Here is a 23,961-nt window from a genome sequence, read left to right on the forward strand (position 1 = left end):
CTGACATTTGCAGGCATCACTGTCGTTGATGGCATCACCGGTGGTTTCTGTTTTCTTTTTCGTGAAAATCCTTTGGATTTTACCAACGACATTAGTTTATCTCGTGCTGCAGAAACCACCCTTCCGGCGACATCTCCAATAGCGCTGATTCCCTTATCACGAATAACATCAATAGTCTTCATTCCTAATTGTTTGGCTAACGGCGCCACTTTTGGAGCCATTCTTGTAAATAACCCCGCAATGGTGCTACCGAGACCGTCTCCGTACCACTCGCGGTATACGGGCAATCGTGAGTTTACCACGTAGACGCTGACTGGTTTATCATGGTTGTAGTGTATAATCATCTTTATTATAAAAAACACCAGTGTTTTCCAATTAGTGATTGATCACCAGTGATTGATCACCAGTGATTGATCAATCGCTGTAATGACCGTGGTCCACGAGTTCGTCTATGAGCGTTCGATATATATTAATGTCCATGATACCACCGGCAAATAACCGCCTGCAAATATCAGCGGCCTCATTGATTATTTCCGGAGAGTTATTTCCGGCTCGTTTTCCTCCGATTAGTATTTCTAGCCGTGATATATCACTGAGAACATTACCAGGACAAGTAACGTCTTTACCAACAGAGTATCCTTTTCCGTGTTTTGGTCTTTCACTTTTTACTTTATTGTGGAATATTATATAATTATTATCACGCGGTGGTAATTCATTTTTATATTTACTTGCCAAATACACTATTCTTGTCCAGTCCTTTAACGACCTTATATTTTTCTCGTAGCCGCTATTGATATGCTCATCTCGTGTGTCCTTAGCAAAATTTGTAACAGTAAAATCAACTAATTCTTCGTAGCCGAGATTTCTAATTTTATCTATTGTGCTCTTTTTAAGCACATTACGGGGTATATTCCCCTCTTTCTCTATTTCTTCCGGTATTTCTTCCGGTATTTCTTCTTCTGGTTCTCTTGCGGTGGCGCCTAGTTCTTCTTCATCGGCTATTGTAACATAAGGTTCTTGTGGGTCCGTTATAGCGAGTGGTGGCGGCCTCCGTGTTGTAGCGAATGCTATTTTCGCAGGGAGTGTTTCCAGAGACTTTTTTGTTTGCTCGGTCTGAGCCGCTATCTTTTCAAGCGCACCGAGGACGGGCACAGTTGCCGCCGTAACATCTTTGGTCGCTTTAGTTACCGGAGCAAAGAGCTGTTCGCTTCCAACAGCAAAATCAGTTTGTAGTTGTTGCCGCGTTTGAAGTTGTTTTCGAACCCTGTCTCGTAACGGTATGAACTTTTTAAGCGCTACTAGCCGCTCTCTGGCTAGCCGAGTAGTAAGTGATTCGCCTACCATTATTGCAATTGCTCCGTAATTTCTAATTTCCCGCCGAGTGTGGCGGGGATATGTCCCAGGGGCTCCAGGGAGTTTTCGTCTATAATCCTTCTAATGTTTTTAATTTTATTAGAGATTTCTCGACGTCGTTCAAAAGCCTGTCCGAGCTTTTTTCGTACTGTCTCAACGGCAGTAAATAGTCCAATAAATGCATTTACGTCATTGCCATACAGGTTTTCATTGATCGTATATTGTAATCGCTTTATAAAAGAATACTCGCGTGGCAGGGTATATCGACCTTTCTTTGATGGCTCGTTAATAATTTCATAATCGGACAATATTTTTTGGTTATCAAGCTTATCAGATAATTCAATTCCTTGATTTTTTAATTTAAAAATCTCGGTTAATATATTATTGATGTCTTCGATATTCATATTCTTATAAAACATCTTATTTTTAAATAAAAAAAAAAATGTTTTACAAAATGAACCCCGCGTATCAATCCCGAGGTGTCTTAACATTCGATGAAACCGTAGGATAATTCGTTTTCTTCCGGTATTTCTTCCGGAAGAGACAATTTATTGTAGCGTTCGCACTGTCACGGTGACCTTGTCACTCGCTGATTTCTGTTACATATGAAAATCGAATTCTGTGACCCGTCTTTTTTGAGATCGCTGAATTCTGTATTCCTTCTGCAACAAATCGTATTGAGGCGATATAAATGTCAAAATATTTTCCTGCCTCATTCATCGACTGAAATATTTTTTCCTCGTGAGTTGTTGTATCAAATGACTTTACGGGTTTTGCTTTCTTTGAAAACTTACCAGTTTGGCCTTTTTTGGTATTTTGACTCTGCGAGATGGCTTGCAAGTTTATAAGAGAATTATCAGTCTTATTATTATTAATATGATCAATCACAAGCCCATTTTCGATTAATCCGTTGAATGCTTCAAATACAATCCTGTGAACATAATAGCTTTTTCCTCCCGCAGTAAATTGCAAGTATCCCTGATTATTTACGGTACCAATCGGCTTCTTCAGTCTACAATTTCTAACAACGCCATCGCGAGATGCCTCGTAATTAACGAGCACAGGATGCGGCTGAAATTCTTGGTTCATTTGTATAATAATACTACTTGTCTAATTCATTATTTGGTTTAATTATAAACCTTGCAATGTAGTCCTGAGGAGTTTTGATGACGAAGTCTGCGGTGGGGTCAATGACGGCGTTTTTAATTCGCTTGTCGTAATAACGTTTTAACTCCCTGTATCGCTTTCCGCCACAATTGATACATAATTGCGATTTTCCTCTTACACCAACGTGGCAAACCAAGCACGGTAGGGGGCCAAGAGAACCATTACGAACGCTTTGTAAATGATACCCGCAGAATTCACCGCTACATGATTTACTGCACGGGGTTGTCGACCCAATCATCAACCATTTGCAGTGATTCATTATACTATATTCTTTCATTTAAATACTTGTTTTAATTATATGGATGAGTTCGAGAGATTAGCAGCAATTAAGCCCTGGAAAAATATTAAGTTCAATCTCGATAGAGTCCTCAAGGACGCACCAAAAGCGTTAATAAACGATAGAACCCTGTTGAATAAAATACGCGATTGTATCAATGAATTCAAGCGTGATGGTGCATCTCATAGTTGGTCAACATTTCGAATTGATGGTGTTGTTGATGCTACCATGAACGACAAACGCGCGGCAACGATAATATCACAACTTGGCTCCAGCAAGTATTTCTTCAGAGTAAAATTCATTGTCCGGGTGGAATCAGGTAATTGGATCATACGTGATAAATTTGAACCGGTTCTCAGCGACAAGAAAACAGTCATTGTTAGCCGCGACTCCAAGCCAGGGCTGTTAACCGGAGTTGACAGACCATACTATGAACGAGCGTATCCTGAAACAGCAGTTGTCTATGGAATATACCCGTTAAATAAGAAACCTGATATCGGAAAACTAGCGCCGATGAAACAGTCAACGGGAATAAATTGTGTAGCAGAACGAGTAATAGAGCATTTTACAAATGCATGTCGAGGAAATAAATTGACCGATTTACGACGTAGCAAAATAAACCAATGGGAGAAGACAGTGCGCGAGCGAGGAGCAACCATCAGCGACATAGCGAAATTAGAAACGTCGTTGAGATTTCCAATAACCGTTACAACGATAACCGGTGAAGTATTATATGAATCAAAGTATAAATCAAATGGAGCCCCAATCAAAATTATTGATCATAACGAACACGCGTGGACGCCCGCGGTCACAATATTTCCACGGGATAGAACAGTAAAGTATATCCCCGGGGAATTCCTGGGAGAGGATGGTTTTCTCGCGGAGAGGAAACTATTTGATGCTATTGCTTGCTTGTGTAAAAATGACCCTGTATCAGTGTGGTTACTTCGCAGCGCTGAAAACGACATGGATACCTTTGATCAGTTTGTAAGACCAAACGGTGAATTATATCGCACTGAAGCGTTTCACAACAAAATGAAAACAACCGCCATGGAATTTGAAGAGCATGATGAACAACTGCTAACAAATTGTTTTACGATTCCATCGGTTGCGGCTCATGTTGCAGCAAGGAAAAATGCGTGGAGACCAACGCGCAAGGAATTTCTACCGGATGTACAATCCAGTTGTTTGGAATATTATCACGGTGGACTATGGAACACTGAATACAACCGCGACGCTATGATCTCGGTTGATATGGTTGCCTGTTATCCAGCGAGTTTTCTCGCGTATGGATCCGCCGCTGAGTATTTCAAACGATTTGGACACCCCAGACATGAAATGACTCGTGTTGCTATTAATGGACCACTGCCTGATTTTGATTTAACCGGATTCGCTCGCATAGTATCATTTGAATTCGCAGGAGGACTTCAGCGCTGTTGTTATATTTGGATCGGTAGACACATGGCTGAAAAGAGATGGCTTCCAATAGCGCTGCTACGGTATATGATTGATTGTAGCATGCTTGTATCGTTGATTGTCAGTGACGCGATTATATCATACCGGGCGCAGACTGAAGTCTGGTTACCAGAACCAGAGCGTCTAGATAGCATAATTGACGAGTCCAGAAAACACATTGATGCCGACGAGGAATATATCATCGAATGGTCCAAAAGGATATTCAACCAACGAAACCGCGAGGCAAAAGATCTCGGTAGAAGAATAATTGGTAAGTTCACACAAGGTGGAAAAAACTGCGACTACAAACGATATTGCTCACGGCTGATTATAGATGACGCAGAATATGATTTCGTAATCAAGGATGCAGTGGCAAAAAATAGATACGTGAACTGCAAAACAGCTTTCTTGTCCAATGGAACAAAGTTGGGTACAGTTGTTACCTACTTCGATGGAGACAGCCCCGCGTATCCGCATTTGAGGGCGTCTATGCTGGGTTACGCCGCTATCAATTTATTCTCGATGATAAATAGATTTCCCGACACCGCGGTTAGAGTAGCCGTTGATTCATTTTATATAGACGTAAAGTACAAGGGAAACTTAGCCGAGTTTACTAGTCCGGACGAGAGTTGGGGTATATGGAGAATTAAAAATGAAATACGACGCGATTATTCCCCGTCAGCAAATGCCACCGTTGAAAACAATTACTTACGCGGTGATAATTTATCAGAATGGTCTAATGCACCACCGTGTTCTGATCCAATTTGTAGACACAAAACAGTTTATTTAAGCGGCTGTGGCGGGTCAGGAAAGACGACTCGGGCAATTGAATTATTTCGAACGCGGGCAAGTATAATCGTGCTTACACCGACCCATAGACTAGCGCGAGAGATAAAACAACGAAATGTTGACGCCGTTACTTATCACAGCTTTTTTCGATACAGCGGCGGTGAGTGGACTCCTGATCGAATGGGTGAAAAATTTATTCCTGAGGTTATCATCTGGGATGAGATATGTACTGTTTCGTTAGATACTTTACAAATGTTTCTTGAGTGGTTGCTGCGCGCGAATACAGCGGTAATCATGTGTGGCGACCATGGCCAACCACCACCATTTGTCGGCGAGGGTCCACATGATTGGTTAAAGGGTTTTGTGGACTATTATGAAGAAACCGATACTGATTACCGAGCACTTGATGAACAACTGCGCGAGGTTAAAAAATTAATCAGATTACAGCCGGATAGAGTTCAATGTGAAATAATCCGCGAGGTGATTCCGGAAACGCCGTTAAATGAATTCTGGGAAACATGGAGACCAAACGATTTGATTGTAGCGAGTAGAAAGATAGTCAGAGACACACTTCAGCGGAAGTTGTTTACGTTGCATAAGGAAAAGTTTCCAACGCGCCCAGTGCCGTTATGTTATAGATCCGCGGACACACGGCGGCAGAACATTGAAGTTGAAATCCCGGGCCCGACAGCGTCAGGGACAAAAAACAAATTCTTGTGCTGAATGATATTGTGCTCGTTGATATCAGCGTCGTCGAGGACGCGCTACGTGCTGATAAATCCCCGTGGACGCTATGATACGCAACGACAATACATTCCTCGCAGGGATTAACCATCACGGACACAATTGTTTGGATGGTTGATAATCGCATCGAATGGTCAAATCTAGTCTATCTTGCAGTGTCCAGAGTACGGAGAATGAATCAGCTTCGAAGAATTGTTATTGACGAAGCCAGTGACAACGATGACATTATTGATGCTAGCGTCATTGATAGAAAACTCTCGGGTTACCGCCAACAGGATAAAAAAAACAGCGGCGTTTTGATATTGATGCCGAATTAATAATTGCGTTACGACAACAACAGAATAATCACTGCGCGAGTTACAATTGTGTAATGCGCTGGCGTTATTCGGATAAAGACGCTCGCCAATTTACCGTGGACAGGATCGATAACAGTCTCGGTCATGTCAAAAACAATGTGAGGTTAACTTGTCTTGAGTGCAATAGACGCAACGCGCTAGTTAAGGCCACGTGGGGGTAATTGAGTATCATCAGGTATCACTTGTAGTTGCTCGCGAGTAAATCCGCGCTGAGGAGCAGTTGAATCCAGTCTATAGATCGGTGGTCTACCAGTTGATCGTGTTATCGTTGATATGTTATGCGTGGTAACACTCCAAATAGGATCAGTAGCTCTTTTTTTACCGCCTTCAAGCTCTCCTGGTTCATACAGATATCTAACAGTGACATCGCCGAGAATCGGCTTGGAAACGCTATCTATTTTTGATCTTCCGGGTATATACTTTTTTTTAATCGCGTCGCTGGGCTTCATGTTGATTGCTCGGGTAATCTCGTTATTTAACGCTGCAATTACGCCTGGCAACCTTTTGATCCATTCCCGAGATCGTTTTTCTTGGATGAATTCCTTCGCGTATTGATACCCAAATAACCGTTCAGCAAGAGTCCGATTGAATCGTTCAACAATTGCCTGATCACGATGTAGCGCAGTATGACCTCGTCGTATCGCGACGCTATGATGTTTCAGCGTTGATAAAACAGCGCCGCGAAATTCATTGCCAGGATCAACTTGTAATAGATTTGGCCAGCGCAGAGGACCCCTTCGGTAAATCCGCTCAAACGCACCGGCTACTTCAGTTGCTGACTTTGTTTTTAACGGCTCCGCTTGTTTGTATCGACTCGCAACATCAACTACGGTTAGCGTATTTGTAACCGTTGTCATGCGGCAGAAATAGTATATCAGCTTGATGAACTTCATTGGGTACGGTAACATCAAAGTGCGAGAAGTTGATTTGTTTAGGCGGTGGTAGATAAATTTGCCATATAGCCTGTTTGGATAACCAATTAGCCGCAACGGCCTTTGTTACCTTTGCAGCGCTTGCGAGTTTACCAATTGCGGCCTTCCCCTTCCAGTATCCTCTCGGAGAATAATAGATGGATTCCATGTTGTTATTATAAACGCTAGCGTTTTCAATTACCAGCGCGAGAAGCTCCGCTTCCAATCATTAATTTACCTTTCATAGCCGATTTTACCAACCATGAAGCCAATTTTTCTTTGAATGATTTATCAGGAATAGCATTTAACGCGTGAATTAATTTTACATCCGCGATATGACGCTGTTGCAGATCACCGCTACGATAAGCTATATCATGTATCCGACATGCTTCGTCGATAGCGTTTATTGGATACTCACCGGGTCGCGGCTGATTTTGATCATCGAGTCTGATATCTAATCGTGTTCCGGGGCCACAGTAGCTATATCCTGGGAGGTGCTTTTCTCCTGGATACTTTGCCCACGGTGTTCCGGGGAGTTTTGATAACTTGGCTGCAATATCACCTCCTCGCTTTTTTTTAAAGCATCCCCGGGTCTAGCAGAAATAAATCTAAATTTTTTTGTACCGCATTGTACACACTTACCAGTAAGCGCCGATCTGTTATTTCTCGTTGTAACGGTTGTCATATCATTTGTGCCAGTACGCACTCTACACTTCACACAATATAGATCCATAATTTATGTATAGAGATATGAATATAATTGATTTTTCGGCGACTAAAACGAGAGAACCAGTTAAGCATGTTGCAGCGTTACCAAACTCGATCCGGATGATTATCATCGGACCATCTGGATCCGGCAAGACGCAATTATTACTCAATTTAATAATGAGATGGATGAAGTGGGATAAGTTGTATTTAATCGCCCCTAGCGTGGATGATCAACGATGCTACGAGGTGTTGAAAGATTTTAACGAGAATGCATCAGCGATCGCTGAAAAAAATGTTATTGAGTTTAGTACAGATATCAATCATGCACCAGGTATTGATGATATTGATGGCGACGTTAACAATCTAGTCGTGTACGATGATGTTATGTTAGACAATCAAAAAAACCCAGCTAGGATATTTTCCAGAGGCAGGCATAAAAACACCGACGTGATATATGTCACTCAACGATACACTCAGATTCCAAAAGTAATCAGAGACAACTGTAATATTCTTGCTGTATTCAACGGCGTTGATACACACACGCTACGAAATATCTGGCAAACTTGGTGTGGCGGTGACATGGACTTTAATGGTTTTCGAAACTTTTTTAGTCATGCTCAGTCGACCCCACATGGATTTGTAACGATAAATTTACATGATCCTCGGACACGATATCGTATCGGACTTGACCAAATATTCGGTTAGTTGTAACTAATTTTCATTGTAAATAACTTCTTAGCAGCAGGGGGGGTAATGACATCGACGCGGTCGTCGCTGTGTTTACCGGACGCTGACGACGCTGGGATCGGCGCGCAGAACCAAATGACATCACCGTCGTGTAGGATGGACCGTCGTCGTTTTTTTTTTACCAGGCGCTGACTACACCGGATCCGCTGAGTGCAGAAAGTAATAATTAAGCAAAATAACGATTGGACAAAATGTCGGATTCGCCCCCCCCTGCTGCTAGTTATATTCACAATAACATTTCATATACATTCACGGCTACAGACACGGTCAGCTACCATAATAGACAGCTACTATAACAGCTACAAACAGTCAGAATCATCATCAAACACAGTCAGAAACAGCTTCCAACACAGACACAGCTGCCAACACAGACACAGCTGCCAACACAGACACACAGACGCACAGACGCAGCTACAGATTCACATACGCAGCTATAATAAAACCAAATGGGACATAATAGTTTATGCATAATTTCTATATATATATATATATATATATATATATATATATATATATATATATATATATATATATATATATATATATATATATATGATATTACTTTTAAAAATCTGCGTTGTAATAAACATTATTACGCGATAACACAGTACAAACCGAATAAGCTTCGCCTATCAAATAAATAGAATGTAAATTTAACACTTACCCCTATGGCTGGAGAATAAAGGAGAGTGTATACTCCTTGACGTGATCCAAAAATGACCAGTGTGGTTTTTCGTGATTCGTCTTACTTAAATCCATAGGAGAGTGAGTACAAGTCGGGGTAGAATACCCGTGCACCTCATGTTAGTCATGATACCCGACACAAGTAATCTGTGGCTAGGTACATGATATACAGTCGCTTACCTGGAAAAACATATTCACCCTATATAACGTTGTATGCATGTACAACGAGAAATAGTCTAATTGTTTTAAGACAAAACCAAGTTATTTCTTTGCCTTATTCTGTGACAGTTGGGTTGACCAAAGTCACACTAAATTACATTTTGTTTTCCAGTAAATAATATGTCCGTATCTGAAAACATCGCAAGTCCAACTCAGCAATGCATCACATCGGTTTGGTACTTGTTGTGAAGGAAGTAAGGGGAAATAACTTCAGAGAGAGTAAAACGTCTAGTCAAATTTCTTTGTTAATGACTAATGTCTATGTCTGAATTATAAGGTAGCTTCTATTTATCTGTTCTAGCTCACAAAATAATCGTTTTTGTTATTACAACTTTTGTCGGCACACGCAAACAAGCATCACATATAAAAATGAGAAGTCTTATGTTTTCCCATGTGAAATATAAGGATATATTTTTCACATGGGCAAATATAGGAATTAAAACAATCTGTCTTCATTCCTACAATGACTGGGAAAAATTGTAAACTGTACATATTTTGGTCTGTAAAAGAAAGGTTTGCAACTTATCAACCTCAATGTAAGACACATCTTACCTAAAATCGATGAACTAAGACTTAAGATACAAAATGAATCCAACCTTGCAGTCATTGGACTCTGCGAAACGTTTCTAGATTGTGACGTACCTGACTGTATTATCTCTATTAGTAACTTTTCTGTGGAAAGACATGGCATAGGAGGAGGGATAGTCATCACCGTTTCAAATAACGTAGCATACAAGAGAAGAACAGATTTGGACATATCTACTATTGAATCAATATGGATAGAGTTATGTTTCCTCAACAGTCAATCTATCTATATTTACTCAGGTAACCGAGCACCAACTTCATTGTCATCAACGACAGACGAATTTGAATACTAGCTAGAGACTGTTTTATATTCCAACAGTGAATTAATTTTCACGGGAGACGTTAATAATATTGACTTCCTCCCTGACTAGCACTAAATGGCTACATATGACACAACTACACGACCTTACACAGGTAATATATACATATGACACAACTACACGACCTTACACAGGTAATATATACATATGATACAACTACACGACCTTACACAGGTAATATATACATATGATACAACTGAACGACCTAACACAGGTAATATATACATACGATACAACTACACGACCTTACACAGGTAATATATACATATGACACAACTGAACGACCTTACACAGGTAATATATACATATGACACAAACGAACTTACACAGGTAATATATACATATGACACAACTGCACGACCTTACACAGGTAATATATACATATGACACAACTACACGACCTTACACAGGTAATATATACATATGACACAACTACACGACCTTACACAGGTAATATATACATATGATACAGCTACACGACCTTACACAGGTAATATATACATATGACACAACTACACGACCTTACACAGGTAATATATACATATGATACAACTACACGACCTTACACAGGTAATATATGCTCCAACAAGAGTAACAACCTGTACTTCTACTCTGATTGACCACATCTACCCTACTCATTCGATCAATCTCTACGAGATGAACGTATCAACAGGGCGCAGAGAAAAATTTACACTCCTACATGCAATATAGATGTTTTAGAAAAACTTCGCTGGAAATGAATTTCTCACTGAACTATCAAAAAACAAAAAACTCAGTAACTTTGTCTAACAGATCCAGATTATGACTTGTCTATCTGGAATCACTATTTTCTTACTATCCTAAAACCAACACGCCTCCATACTCATCAAAAGAGTTAAAGGCAAAAAGCTACACGAATGGCATAGTAATGAAATCGCAGAGGCATAACGTTAACGAAAATTCTGTTACAAATATAAAGACTTTACAAACTATCGTTTGTTGCGGAACAAAGTCATATCACTCAAGCGCTCCTTTTTCAACAAAGCCATCACCTCAAACTCCGATAATAGGTCCATCTGGAATCACTTGCGAAATCTAACCTCAACGAAACCTGCACATCTAGCTCCATGTGAAATTATGGTCGATGGAACTAGTTTTAGTGATGAGCACGATATTGCAAACCAACTGAACCTCTTTTTTGTAACCAATATATCCCAAGCCTTTGACAGGTCTAATTTTACTGAATCTAATTTAGACAAACTTACAACATTTGTGAATGAACGGGTACCCGATCATGTCAGTTTCAACATTTCCTTAATAACAATGAATGACACTTTTTATATTCTCAATAAACGTGACACAAACAAATCAGCTAGTCTATATGGAACACATACCAAAACTCTAAAAATGTCATCAATCTCAGAATCGTTGTAAGAAATAATTAACTGTAGTATCACTTCTTTTAAACTCCCAGAGTCATTGAAATTAGCAAACGTAATCGTAATGCTATGTATATTTGATTAAATCATATCTGATTTAATTGTTTGTTAAAAAAATTTAAATTATTTTTTAAAATTTCTTATATGTCAAAAAAAATTGCCAGGAACTCAGACCTTTTCAAGAAAATAGCTTGACCGTGACTGTTTTTGTGTGTAAACACCAAATGTTGACATAGATCCTGACTTTGATTACAAATTAGTTGTTGTTGTTGTTGTTGTTGTAGGGTTTAACGCCATTTTCAGCACAAGATAGGCTATACATGGCGGCCTTTATAATTGGTGGAGGAAGAACCCTGGAAAACCCAGGGAAGAACCACCGACCCACGAGAAGCTACTGGCAGGCTTTCTCACGTACCAACGTTAGCCGAGGCTGGACTCGAACTCACGCAGACAGAGGTGAGATGGCAGTGATCCGTAACGGCGAGCGCTTTAGACCACTCGGCCACTCGGGGCCCTACAAATTAGTAGCAGCCACGTACATAAGTTCGTATTTATTTTAAAATGATTAGTTGTTGTCGAGGTCATGATGGGACTATGTGGTTTATGATGTAATCATTTTTTTTAGTTTATTTCTTAGAGCAAACTGATATTGTTTTCGTCAGGGTCATGTTAGGGGTACGTGATATAAATATGATCACATGACCCCGCTTTCGATTTCGCAAATATTCAAAACTGAGTTTTAGAATACGATATACCCTTTGTTTTGGAGAAATATTCTCAGTTGGGCTTTACACTGGAAAGTGTTGTGTCGTTTGCAGTTATTTTAGTTTATTTGGATTCAAAAGGATTAATTTTTTTTACTGGAGATATACGTGTGCTCTGACGAAATTCTTGAATAAAGACATCTCTAATAAAAATTTAGTCGGATTTCCAAAACCGGAGTGATATTTTTTGTTTCTACAAGGAACTGTAGACTTCAAAACCCTAAAGGTTGCAGTATACGTCATCGTCTTCCATCTTGGATTCTTCGTCGGGACTAGAACTTGAAATAATAAGAACATTTTATTATTAGGATTTCTAAAAATAAATTCGTGGTTTATTCTTGATTATTTTTGGATTTTATTCTTAAGACCTTAAGTTCATATTTTTTTCATTTTTACAGTATTTTTCCAGGGTAAAAAATATTATATTTTTCAAAGCTTGTTGTTTTCACTCATTCTTGTGTTACTGTTTATTCGAGCCTAAACACGTAACATAAGAGTAATTTATAAGGGAAACGAAAAGAAATACCCATCCAATTATCAAGCCATATCTGTTCTATCCCTACTTTCATTTTTTTAAAATAACATGCCAGCAAGCATATTTTCAGATAAATTAGCACGTTCCATCTCCTCCATAAATTACAATCAAGTTTTCGACAAAATTATTCATGTCAAACTGCATTAACAAAACGTATTGACCAATGTCTCATAGCAATAGAATCAGACAAATTTACTTTATCATTACGTCCATAAATAATTTGTCCATGACTTATTCCATGTATATGTTATGATCCGGTTTTCATCATTACCTTCTTCTCATTTCTTGTTATGAGAAGGAATTACTCATAATTTACGAAATGTCTTTGCCCACGGTTAGAGAGAGAGAGAGAGAGAGAGAGAGAGAGATAGAAAGAGAGAAAGAGAGAGAGAGAGAGAAGAGGGAGGTCAGGCTCTCAAACAAGGGTGTCACCAATAACCGTGTAGATACAGCTACATCTTGGGGAATGATGTACGGAATCGCTGTAAGGAAAATAAAAAGATGTTCTCACTCGAGGAACGAACTAACTCTTCATAAGCCCGTTTATCTATTTCTGCAGTTTATGGTTTCGCTCAGTCCAGTCAGAACAAGATCCTTGATCTTTCCCAGGGTCATCGTTTGAACCATTGCATAACACATCCATTACTGATATAATAATTCGTCCGTGCAGCAGCATCTAAATTCCTGACATTTAGATACAAGCGAAATGTATTTAATGCTGACAATTGTTGACATTTAGATACGAGCGAAATGCACTTTATGCTGTCAATTGCTGACATTTAGATACAAGCGAAATGTATTTTATGGATCTTTGCACCTGCTCGTAAAGCGCGATCTTTATAAATTAGCATACAGTTATATAACACAAATAAATAAAATTTATCTCAATACATTTTAGTGGAAAATTACATTTAATATAATTTAATGAAAAATTACTTTTAATACAATTTAGAGAAAATTACAATCTTAATACTTTTACTTAAATGTTCTGTCCTAATATATGTATATAAGTAAGACTTAGGTTATGTTGAAATGTATGTACGTATATATTGAATGTTGTTCATATATGTATGTTTTCCAGTATTGTTACTCATATACATTCGTGTTAAATATATATGAATGAGCGTGCAACGATACTTCATTATGTGTATGATTTTGTTTTTTAATTAAAAAATAGCCATGTACAAAAATTGAAGACCACATGGCAGATGAGTCAGTCAAAACTAAATGTGTTATCTCCGTTAAAGAAAATGTATTGTGATTATTATTATTATTATTATTATTATTATTATTATAAATGTATGCTCTGTACTTACACTCCAAAGTAGTATTGCTCGTCATATTCTACTGAATGCATTGCCCCACTCCCTTTCTCAGTCTCTGAGTGTAGTACGCCATGCATTTTGAAATGGCGCAGTCAACTTGCAAAATAAATTATTTTACTAGGGACAATTGGCACATTCTAAATATATCACACTAGGTTGGCATTGGTTATAGTAATTTACCAATTACGGTCGGTTCATATTTAACATATGACTTTTAAAAATAATCACGTGGCCGTGGAAACAGTTTCTGCTGATGAACTTTTTCTAAAATCAAAGGATTGCAAGACATCTTTTACATAATTTTCTTCACATCCTAGGCATGGTATTGTCATCTTTGTCCAGTCCTTCACTTGTGTTCTTGAATTTGAAATTAAAGGCCATATCCATTAGCATGTAGCGAAAGAGTATAAATCAGACCGGATATTGGACAATGACACAAGACAGACAGGACATCCAGTTATTGAATCTAAGGTAACAAACATTGTATTTTTCAACGCTTTATAAATAATGCATACAAAATACACAATAACACTGGCTTAGACGATAGAAGTAGATGTGTTTCGTCGCTGAATAGAGAGTGCAGAGATCGAGATCACGTAAAGTCCACTAACAGCCCAAGATGGTGGGACTGAGAACCCCTGCTTTGGCGGTCTTACTGTGTTTGTACTGGAATCATGTGAATGTTAAAGCAGGTAGTTTACTTATTCTTTTCGTACTGATGGTATCATGAGGTATACAGAAACCATTATATTTTTTATCAACATAACAATACCAAAGATAAAAATAATTAATATAATTTCCAATATAATGACGCTTAATTACATAAAGCCTGAATCGGCCCTATATCGCTTTTGTTCTTGTACTATTCTGATTCTTCACTGATGGTAATTTGACCATTTTTGGTGTCAAATTTGTATTTTGTAAAATGAGTAGATGACTTCGTAAACAATATTTTACAGGAATCATTCACTTCTGCAAACTATATTTTTAAGGAACATTGTTTGCCGTCCCTGGTGATGATGTAATCTTCAATATCTCCATTACAAGTGTTCGTCCGTCCGACGGTTTTATTGCTCTAGAGAGGAGCACAGACGACAAACACAAAATCATGGTGTTCCTGGACAGGACAAGTCCCCCAAATATTTCCAATCTATACAGGGGTCGGATCAATTTTACAGGGAATATAGGACGCACAGAGATGAATTTTTGGCTTTACAATGTGTCGATCGATGACGCGGGAGAATTTCGTGTCGTTACTGTCGGAATTGGGAGACTCTTGGGCTCACGGATCCTTGCAGTTGCAGGTTATAATTCCAAAGTTGTTTTTCTCTCCATTATTTAGAATAAAAAAACCATATATGACTGTTTCAAAGTAGACAGAACTAGACAGAGATGTAACTAAACAGTGACGAAATTACATTCAGGTGGTTTCATGGTTTCGCACAATGAATATAAATAATGATTTGTCATTGTATATGTCTTAATTGTTGTTATTTTGTTTTGATTTCCCTTTTGGACTGTCTATAGCAGGGTTGGGCAAACTACGGCCCGCGGGCCATATGTGGCCCGCCAAGGGATTTCATGCGGTCTAGGAACAAGTCATCATTCGCACTTACTCTATGTTACTCTGTTTATCAAATATATGTGCTTCTTTTGAAGTTTAAGTTTAAGTTTTCAAATATTAGCAACATATTAACAACTGAAAATTAACTATGATGTTATTTAGAAAAATCTTTTGTTTTTGCTATTTCAAATATTAATTATTTTAATTAATGAACTATGCGGCCCGCTATAAGGTGTAAATTTGTGTATGCGGTACTTGCACTGTAAAGTTTGCCCACCTCTGCTCTATAGCGATACGTTTAATGCAATAAACTGTTTTAAATTTAATTGAACTGTAAATGTAACTTGATTGAATGCAACCTTTTCATAAATGCATACCTATGATGTGGTTTACAAATGTCATTGAAATAATACAGATCGTGTAGAAAGTTGGAACAGTATAAAAGCACCTGACGCATATTAACGCATTGTGATCAATGAACGATCTACTTCATAAAAACGAGATCTCCAGTTCTAAAAGAGTGGTCATCTTTGCAATGACCAGGATGGCATAATCCGTATAAAACAGACTCACCTTTAGATTCATTTGGTACCGATCGATAGATATATTATAAAAAGGATTTTGTTGTTTCTATTATTATCTTCGACGTTGTAATCACAGCTAATATTTTTCAGTAAACTCCCTAGTTTAGGGAAATTTGATTTCCACTGTCATTGTTTTTCAGTGAAAGACGGTAATGAGATATTAGCTTGGTTGGCTTTTCAAGACCATCATTGGACGTGTCATGAAATTACAGATTTTCTTTGCCGTAATGAACCTAACGGGTATATAGAAATAAATGATGTACCTTAATCTTGTACCTAAAACGTGAAGTACTTTACCAATTGAAGTTTCATAAACAATCTCTACATGCATATCTTAAGAAAATAAATTTTCTGTTTTGTTAAATGCAGGGCGTCCAGGTAATCCCACAATAATCGAGAGGACAGATCCTCAGGTCAACAAAGACTATACCATGGAATGCAAAGCTCTCTCCAATAGCAGACCTGAAAAAAACGGTTTTAAGATGAGTTTCATCTGGAAACTAAACGACACAATCTTGGTGAATAACCCAGTCCGGACTGTTCGAGGAGAAATACTTATTATCCAACGTCTACAAAAAGAAGATCGGTTTGACAAGTTCACATGCATAGCGTTTGACAGTGACAAACTGCCATCCAATGAAAGCAAGTACTACCAGGTCGGCCCAAAGTGTAAGTACAAAATCAGTATTGTACATTTTTCTGCATCAAATGCGGTCAACATTAACCTGCATTTTATAAACAAGGTTACCTGACTTGCAACTCAATAAACTGTTTGCAGCCGTATTAATTGTACATCCAAACCTTTTCATACAGAATCTTCCAGAGTCTTAATCTGTTAATTGATATTACGCCTTGCCCTATTATTACAGTATAAATCAATATTGTAAAACAAATAAGGATATCAACCATATCTGCAGCACAGATGGGCTGCATTTTACAAAAACAGATAAACATAAGTTTGAAAAGAACGAATATTGCCATGATTTGCAAATTATTAATTTCTGATTCAATGTCGAAAAACCCCAATTCTGAATAAAGTGTATGCGTGTTTGCATTCATCTGCTTGCGTGGGCGTATTAGTTCATCACTATCCACGTGCAATTCACAGTATTAGTATCGCTTCTTTTCCTATCCATCCTCCAATGTTAGCGATACTTCGATTGCTTCGTTTTATATGTACTGTATAACGGAGATATGAAAGTACATTTATAAAAATTGCAACTATATCAGCAGATTCACATTCCTCCATATTTTTCAACTACCCTAAACCCCTTAAAAATACCATGTTTATGTTCCAGATGGTCCCTCGGAGGAGCTGACTTTGGACCCGTCGAACAGGACATATTTTGTCGAAGAAGGATTTGAGATGGCGAATATCACGTGCTCGGCAGACTGTCACCCTGATTGTATTTTTTCATGGGATAGGGGAGTAAGACAAGGCGCAAAGTTGTATCTGGGTGTAATTAATAAGGCGAAGAGCGGATTTTACAAATGTACTGCGCTGAATCCAGTTACGAATGTCAATTTGACAACATCACTTGAAGTAATCCTTACTAGTAAGTGTTGTGGCTTTCATTATTGATCTATAACATGTACAATCAATTATAATATACAACAGTCATCTGCATATAATGAGCGCGTGTTTGTGCCTTGTATGCACAACTCCATGTATTTTGTTACTGTATGTAGGAATATCCTACTCATAAAAGACATGCATATAATCACTTGAGAGATCATCGAACACAGATTTGACTTTATATACTTCCTTATATTAAAGTAGTACATGTTAATAATAAGCGCAACTGTTATCTGTTCCACTAAGCGATCGTTATGCACAGGATTGATTATAGAAACGTAAGAGAAGGAACATTGGTTCAAATATATCACGTGACCAGCAAACTTGCACAATATGTATGAGGTACATTTGTATGTCACTTCATTTGAAGTTTTGACCTAATGAAATAGAAAACAACGAAACGTAACCTGAGTTGCATCTCAGTTCGATTTTGAAACGTACTTAATGCTCTTTATACATGTGACTTACTAATAAAGACGAATTCTAGATGATGTATTAACTGATTAATATAGAACGGGTTTACTGGATAGTAAGCTAAAACGTAGGTACTGAACAAATGTGATGAAAAGAACATGCTTGTGAGCTTCATTGGAAGCACATGTTTTGATGGTAAAGAAAATACGAATTGTAGTAAGATAGTTAATGCGAGCTTAATATTCACGTGTTCCTGGGGCTTAGATACCAGTAAAATATTCTATCGAAATTTTATGTAAAAGATTTAATGCACTAATAGTTGTAGTTTTTTTTTTACTTGTATTAATAAATTGTAGCCAGTCCACAAATCCGAGTAAAGAAACGAACAAAAGATTTGTGTAGTTGAAAGTACAACATTTCGAAATCAACAAATTTACATTTTAATACATAGGAAAAGCATATGACTGTTAGGGAATCACGAAAGCATTTTCATAAATTATGAGTATTTCAGATAATTTATAGTTTATATGACGATAGAGGATGGATTACCGGTTCAGGCTGCCAAGGCATGTAGCCCGATGTATCAATTTTAGACTGCCACGGCATGCAGCCCGATTTACCGGTTTCAGTCTTCCACGGCATGCAGCCCGATTTACCCATTTCAGTCTTCCACGGCATGCAGCACGATTTACCTGTTTCAGTCAACCACGGCGTGCAGGCTGATTTACCTATTTAAGACTGCTACGGCATGCAGCCTGATTTGCCTATATTAGAATGCTACGGCATGCAGCATGCTTTACCAATTCCAGACTGCTACGGCATGCAGCCTGGTTTATTTATTTCAGACTGCTACAGCCTGCAGCCTGATTATCCTTAATAAACCCTTTGCTTTCAATGACGATAAATATGTAATTTCTCCATATATTCATACACTTGGCAGGTAGCCTAAGCATTGCTACTAAATATTAATGATTTCACCTTCAGTCAGAAACCACTCCCGTGGCCTACATGGTTAGTGCGTTTGCCTCGGCTGAGAGAGGTCGCGGGTTTGAACCTCGGCCGAGTCATAATAAAGACTTATTAAAATGGCACTAGCAGCTGCCTCGCTTTGCACTCAGCATTAAGAGGCTAGTGTTAGGACTGGTCGGCCTGGTGTCAGGATAATGTGACTTGGTGGAACATGATCCTACATTTCTCCGGCACGATTCCCCAGTGTTAGACATCACAATAAACTGCTACACCGAAGTAATCATCGCGATATGACTGAAAAATTGTGAAAGCTATGTTACAATATAAATCACACACACACACACACACACACACGCACACAGAGGTCTCTAGCCGGAAACAACTGCTTCTGTCTCCTGCTTACGGAAATGAAATGTATTCATTATCTTCTGTCACAAAGACAAGGTAAAGTGGACGCAGATCGCATAAACACTTTAAGCAAACGTATATGCTTCAGTCATTGGTTATAAACCTATTTGGATATGACGAAAACGTTTTCATGTATTGATGAAAAGATTCAATTGATTTGTATTTTATTTGACGACTACGTTTTTTATGCTATATGACGGGAATTTAAAAATGTAAAACAAAAATTGGCTGAGCGATTTTAAAAGTGCTACTTAACATAGAAATACAAAACAAGGTGTCAAAGTTGGGTTTAGAACTCGAGACATCTTGTTGGGCAGGCGGGACAAATATAAATGTGGGCGTTTATATACAAGAGCAGAAATCACCTGTTCAGGGTGTCACGGCGTGCATCCTGATTAACCGATTAGAGACTTTCACGGCATGCAGCCTGGTTTGCCTTTTTCAGACTTCCATGGCATGCAGCCTGGTTTGCCTATTTCAGACTTCCATGGCATGCAGCCTGGTTTGCCTATTTTAGACTTCCACGACATGCAGCCTGGTTTGCATATTTAAGACTTCCATGGCATGCAACCTGGTTTGCCTTTTTCAGACTTCCACGACATGCAGTCTGATTTTTTTCGGATTTCAGACTTCTACGGCATGCATCCTGATTTTCTCGGATTTCAGACTTCCAAGGCATACAGACTGTTTTATCAATTTAATCCATTTACTTTCGTTGTAGTAGACTATGTAATGTGCCCTTACAATTATACACCTGGCGTGTTACCTGAGCAATACTTCTAAATATTAATTAATTTACCTCCAGTCTGAAAAATCTTCTCCTGTCGGACGGGTACCTGTAAGGATGAAATGTGTTCATTATCAGTTGTTATTCGTGTACAAAGTTTGCCTCAATGGGCATAAATACTGTAACTAAATATATATATATATATATATATATATATATATATATATATATATATATATATATATATATATATATATATATATATATATATATATATGTATATATATATACCGACATAGTAACGATTATTTATTCCTTTTATCATTGATTTGATCGAAATGGAAAGGGACGTTTTCAGTTTTCTCAGTTGAGGTCGTTCAGGCTTATAAAGACTGGACAGGAAATAAAGTTTAAGAACGTACGAAATAAATTTCCATTCGCTTTGTATACATTCATAATATCATTCCTTTTCAGCTAAGATAGGAACGAAAATGGCACATAGAAACGGATTTCCGGTGAATATGGCCTCTGCAGTGAGAAGTGTCGTTTTCGCCATTATGAGTCTAGGGTTCCTGTTTTGCATCCCATAAGCTTTTCAGGTATGCACACGTTTGATTACGATTTGTCTGCACAATTAAAAGCATTGGACATTGGATACTACATATGCATACCAACACGAATGCCAAATATAATTTTATTCGTTAATTTGTTTAGTATTAACGGTGCGAAGACATTGTTACAAAAATGACTGTATCAAACAAATAAAAAGAATGAAAAATTAGTGTCCTGAAATTTCAAGAAGGTCGACGCGATTTTTACTTTCAATAGCTAACATGGATTCTGCCAAACACATCCAATTCCAGGCAGTCCGAGAATTTAAAAGCAAATGTTGCTATAATAGACGGACCATATTCAACATAAAAAAATTCACAAATTTTAATTTGCTTATCCGTCAAGCAGATTGTAATTAATTGGGTTAACACTGTTTTATTACAAACTTGAAAATGTGTAAAGTAATACGATGAAGTGATTTACGCATCCTGATAATCTAATTGGTTGATATGTTGTGTAGTTTGTCATAGTTTTAAGACTAATAATTTTGTGGCTGTCACGGTAAACCCGGATTCGTGACGGATGCATGGCAGCAAACCAATCTCTCCCTTTTGCGATTTTGATATCTTAATTACAGGCATTCCAACAGTATTTATTGATGATAGCAAAGAGCATTTGAAACTTGTCAGATGATTAAATATTAATTAAAACATAATGACGAAAATTGATGATAATGAATGGGTGTCACTATTATGACACACTTACGTTAGCATCAAGGACACAGATCCTAGTGGTGTTTCACTATTATGACACACTTATGTTAGCATTACGGGCACATATCCTAGTGGTGTGTCAAAAATATGACACACTTATGTTAGCATTAAGGACCCAGATCCTAGTGGTGTGTCAATATTATGACACACTTATGTTAGAATGACGGACACAGATCCCAATCGTTTTCTTAACACAATGCCAATTAATAGAAGAAGAAGAAGGTTGACTATTCATCCCCTTAAGAAGATAGCTCCTCAATGAACGATCACGTGTCATATTATTTTTCGCTTTACCAAACAACATAGAAAGGACATATTCATATTCAGTTCACATGACAAATGCATGATACACTAAATGAAATTCTTGAAAACAGCGGAAATTATGAATGGATGATTGACTGACCCACATTGTTACGAGAGCTTACTCAAGTTTTAGATGACATACATCTTTGCACACGGAAGAAAAGACAAGAAAAGACAAGGTCAAGGGGACACTTTATAGAAACAATAGCTAATCTTATTCATCTGTTTAACCTTTGACTGGTATCACTTTTGGGTGGATAGTAACGTAATAATATTTACATTGTTTACAATGTTTTGTGAAGCAGTCAGTTTTACATGTGACTCAGATCCTCCTTTAATCAATATCAGCAATCCCTTTCCGTAAGTGTTACACAGATCTATCTCTTTGTGTTCAAATTTGTTCTTTAAAAGTGCTTCACACTTTATCTAAAATACTGTCTCAAATCGTATGTGTTATCGCTTGAAAGCATACACAATAATAAAGTTACAAACGGAAATGTATTTTACATATAATGTATTACGTTCATCATGACGGTCTAGTATAGATAAAGATTATCAGAGACTAAAATAGTATTTAGGCACATTATATATATATATATATATATATATATATATATATATATATATATATATATATATGTGTGTGTGTGTGTGTGTGTGTGTGTGTGTGTTTCTCCATTGAAAGACACTAAGTGGAGCATCAATTGAACCATATGGATGTACATGTAGATTTAAATGAAAAGGGTACAGTCAGGTGTGATAGCTACATAGCTAGCTATTGAGCGATATCTACTGTCGATGTATTGGTTATTGATTGTTGAATGCAAAGAGGGAGGGATACATGGATAGATTGAATAATGGATGAACGGTTCAAAGAATCTGGAGATGAATGATGAATAATGAATGCTTAAAAAGGTGTATGAATGGGTAGATGTTTGGAAGGAAAAACGTTCGAGAAATTTCCAATTATAGTTCAGTCTTTGCATCGCGTTCGAAAGATTGCCTACAAATATCCAAACTCCGTAACTCTATGCCATCGTGGTAGAGGGAATATATAATTATTTTTCAGGTTTTAAAAAGTGCAGATTGGACCGCAAAGATACATTTTATTTTCAGAATTAGATCTGTGAATTCTTGGACAATCATAATTAGACATCAAGATTCTAATGTTAACGTTTTACTTCGTGAGGGCCAGGTAAGCGATGACGTTTCGGACGATGGAGATAGATATTCAACCATCGACGAAGTTTTTACAAATGAAATCGTTCCTTCAGCAGAGACAACTTTGAAATCAAATAGCATCAGATAGTAAAGAACAGCAGTCCGGTATACCACACAACCATCAGTCAATTAAAGAAAGACATCGTCAACTCTGGATTATGTAATCGAAGAAGAAATTGAGACACCGTCTTCCAGCTGAGGAGATAAGTGGTGCAATCTACATTCAGCCTCATATCATTCCTTCTGAGGATTAACTTATCTCTAAAAAGATGTATATAGTGTGCTTGGTGAACACATGAGAATGTTGTAAATCATCCTTCCTTTTACATTTAAGACGGGATTCATTTCAATGTGTTCACTATTGTTTTGCAAGGATATGTCTTCAATTGTTTTCTTTGTAAAGTTATCCTGAACTAATCGCTTATACAAAAAAATGTTTGATATGTATGGCGTTACAGGGTTCTATTGTACAATCCTTTCGCTTTTATTTTGGTCTTGTGTCAATTATAATTT

At 37.7% G+C, this 23,961-nt stretch overlaps 1 protein-coding gene across 1 annotated transcript in view; it reads left to right on the forward strand.

Moving 5' to 3' along the window:
• Window positions 1-23,961, forward strand: part of LOC149792884 (uncharacterized) — a 126,286-nt gene that overhangs the window by 23,412 nt on the left and 78,913 nt on the right. Inside the window, exons 6-9 of the mRNA XM_089968919.1 lie at window positions 15,350-15,661; window positions 16,875-17,174; window positions 17,804-18,061; window positions 21,074-21,198. Of these exons, the coding sequence (XP_089825045.1) occupies window positions 15,350-15,661; window positions 16,875-17,174; window positions 17,804-18,061; window positions 21,074-21,189 (986 nt within the window). The 3' untranslated portion in view covers window positions 21,190-21,198. The remainder of the gene's footprint in view (window positions 1-15,349; window positions 15,662-16,874; window positions 17,175-17,803; window positions 18,062-21,073; window positions 21,199-23,961) is intronic.

Source organism: Sinohyriopsis cumingii, chromosome 8 (genome assembly GCF_028554795.1).
Source record: "Sinohyriopsis cumingii isolate HCF-2022 chromosome 8, ASM2855479v2, whole genome shotgun sequence".
NCBI lineage: Eukaryota > Metazoa > Mollusca > Bivalvia > Unionida > Unionidae > Sinohyriopsis > Sinohyriopsis cumingii.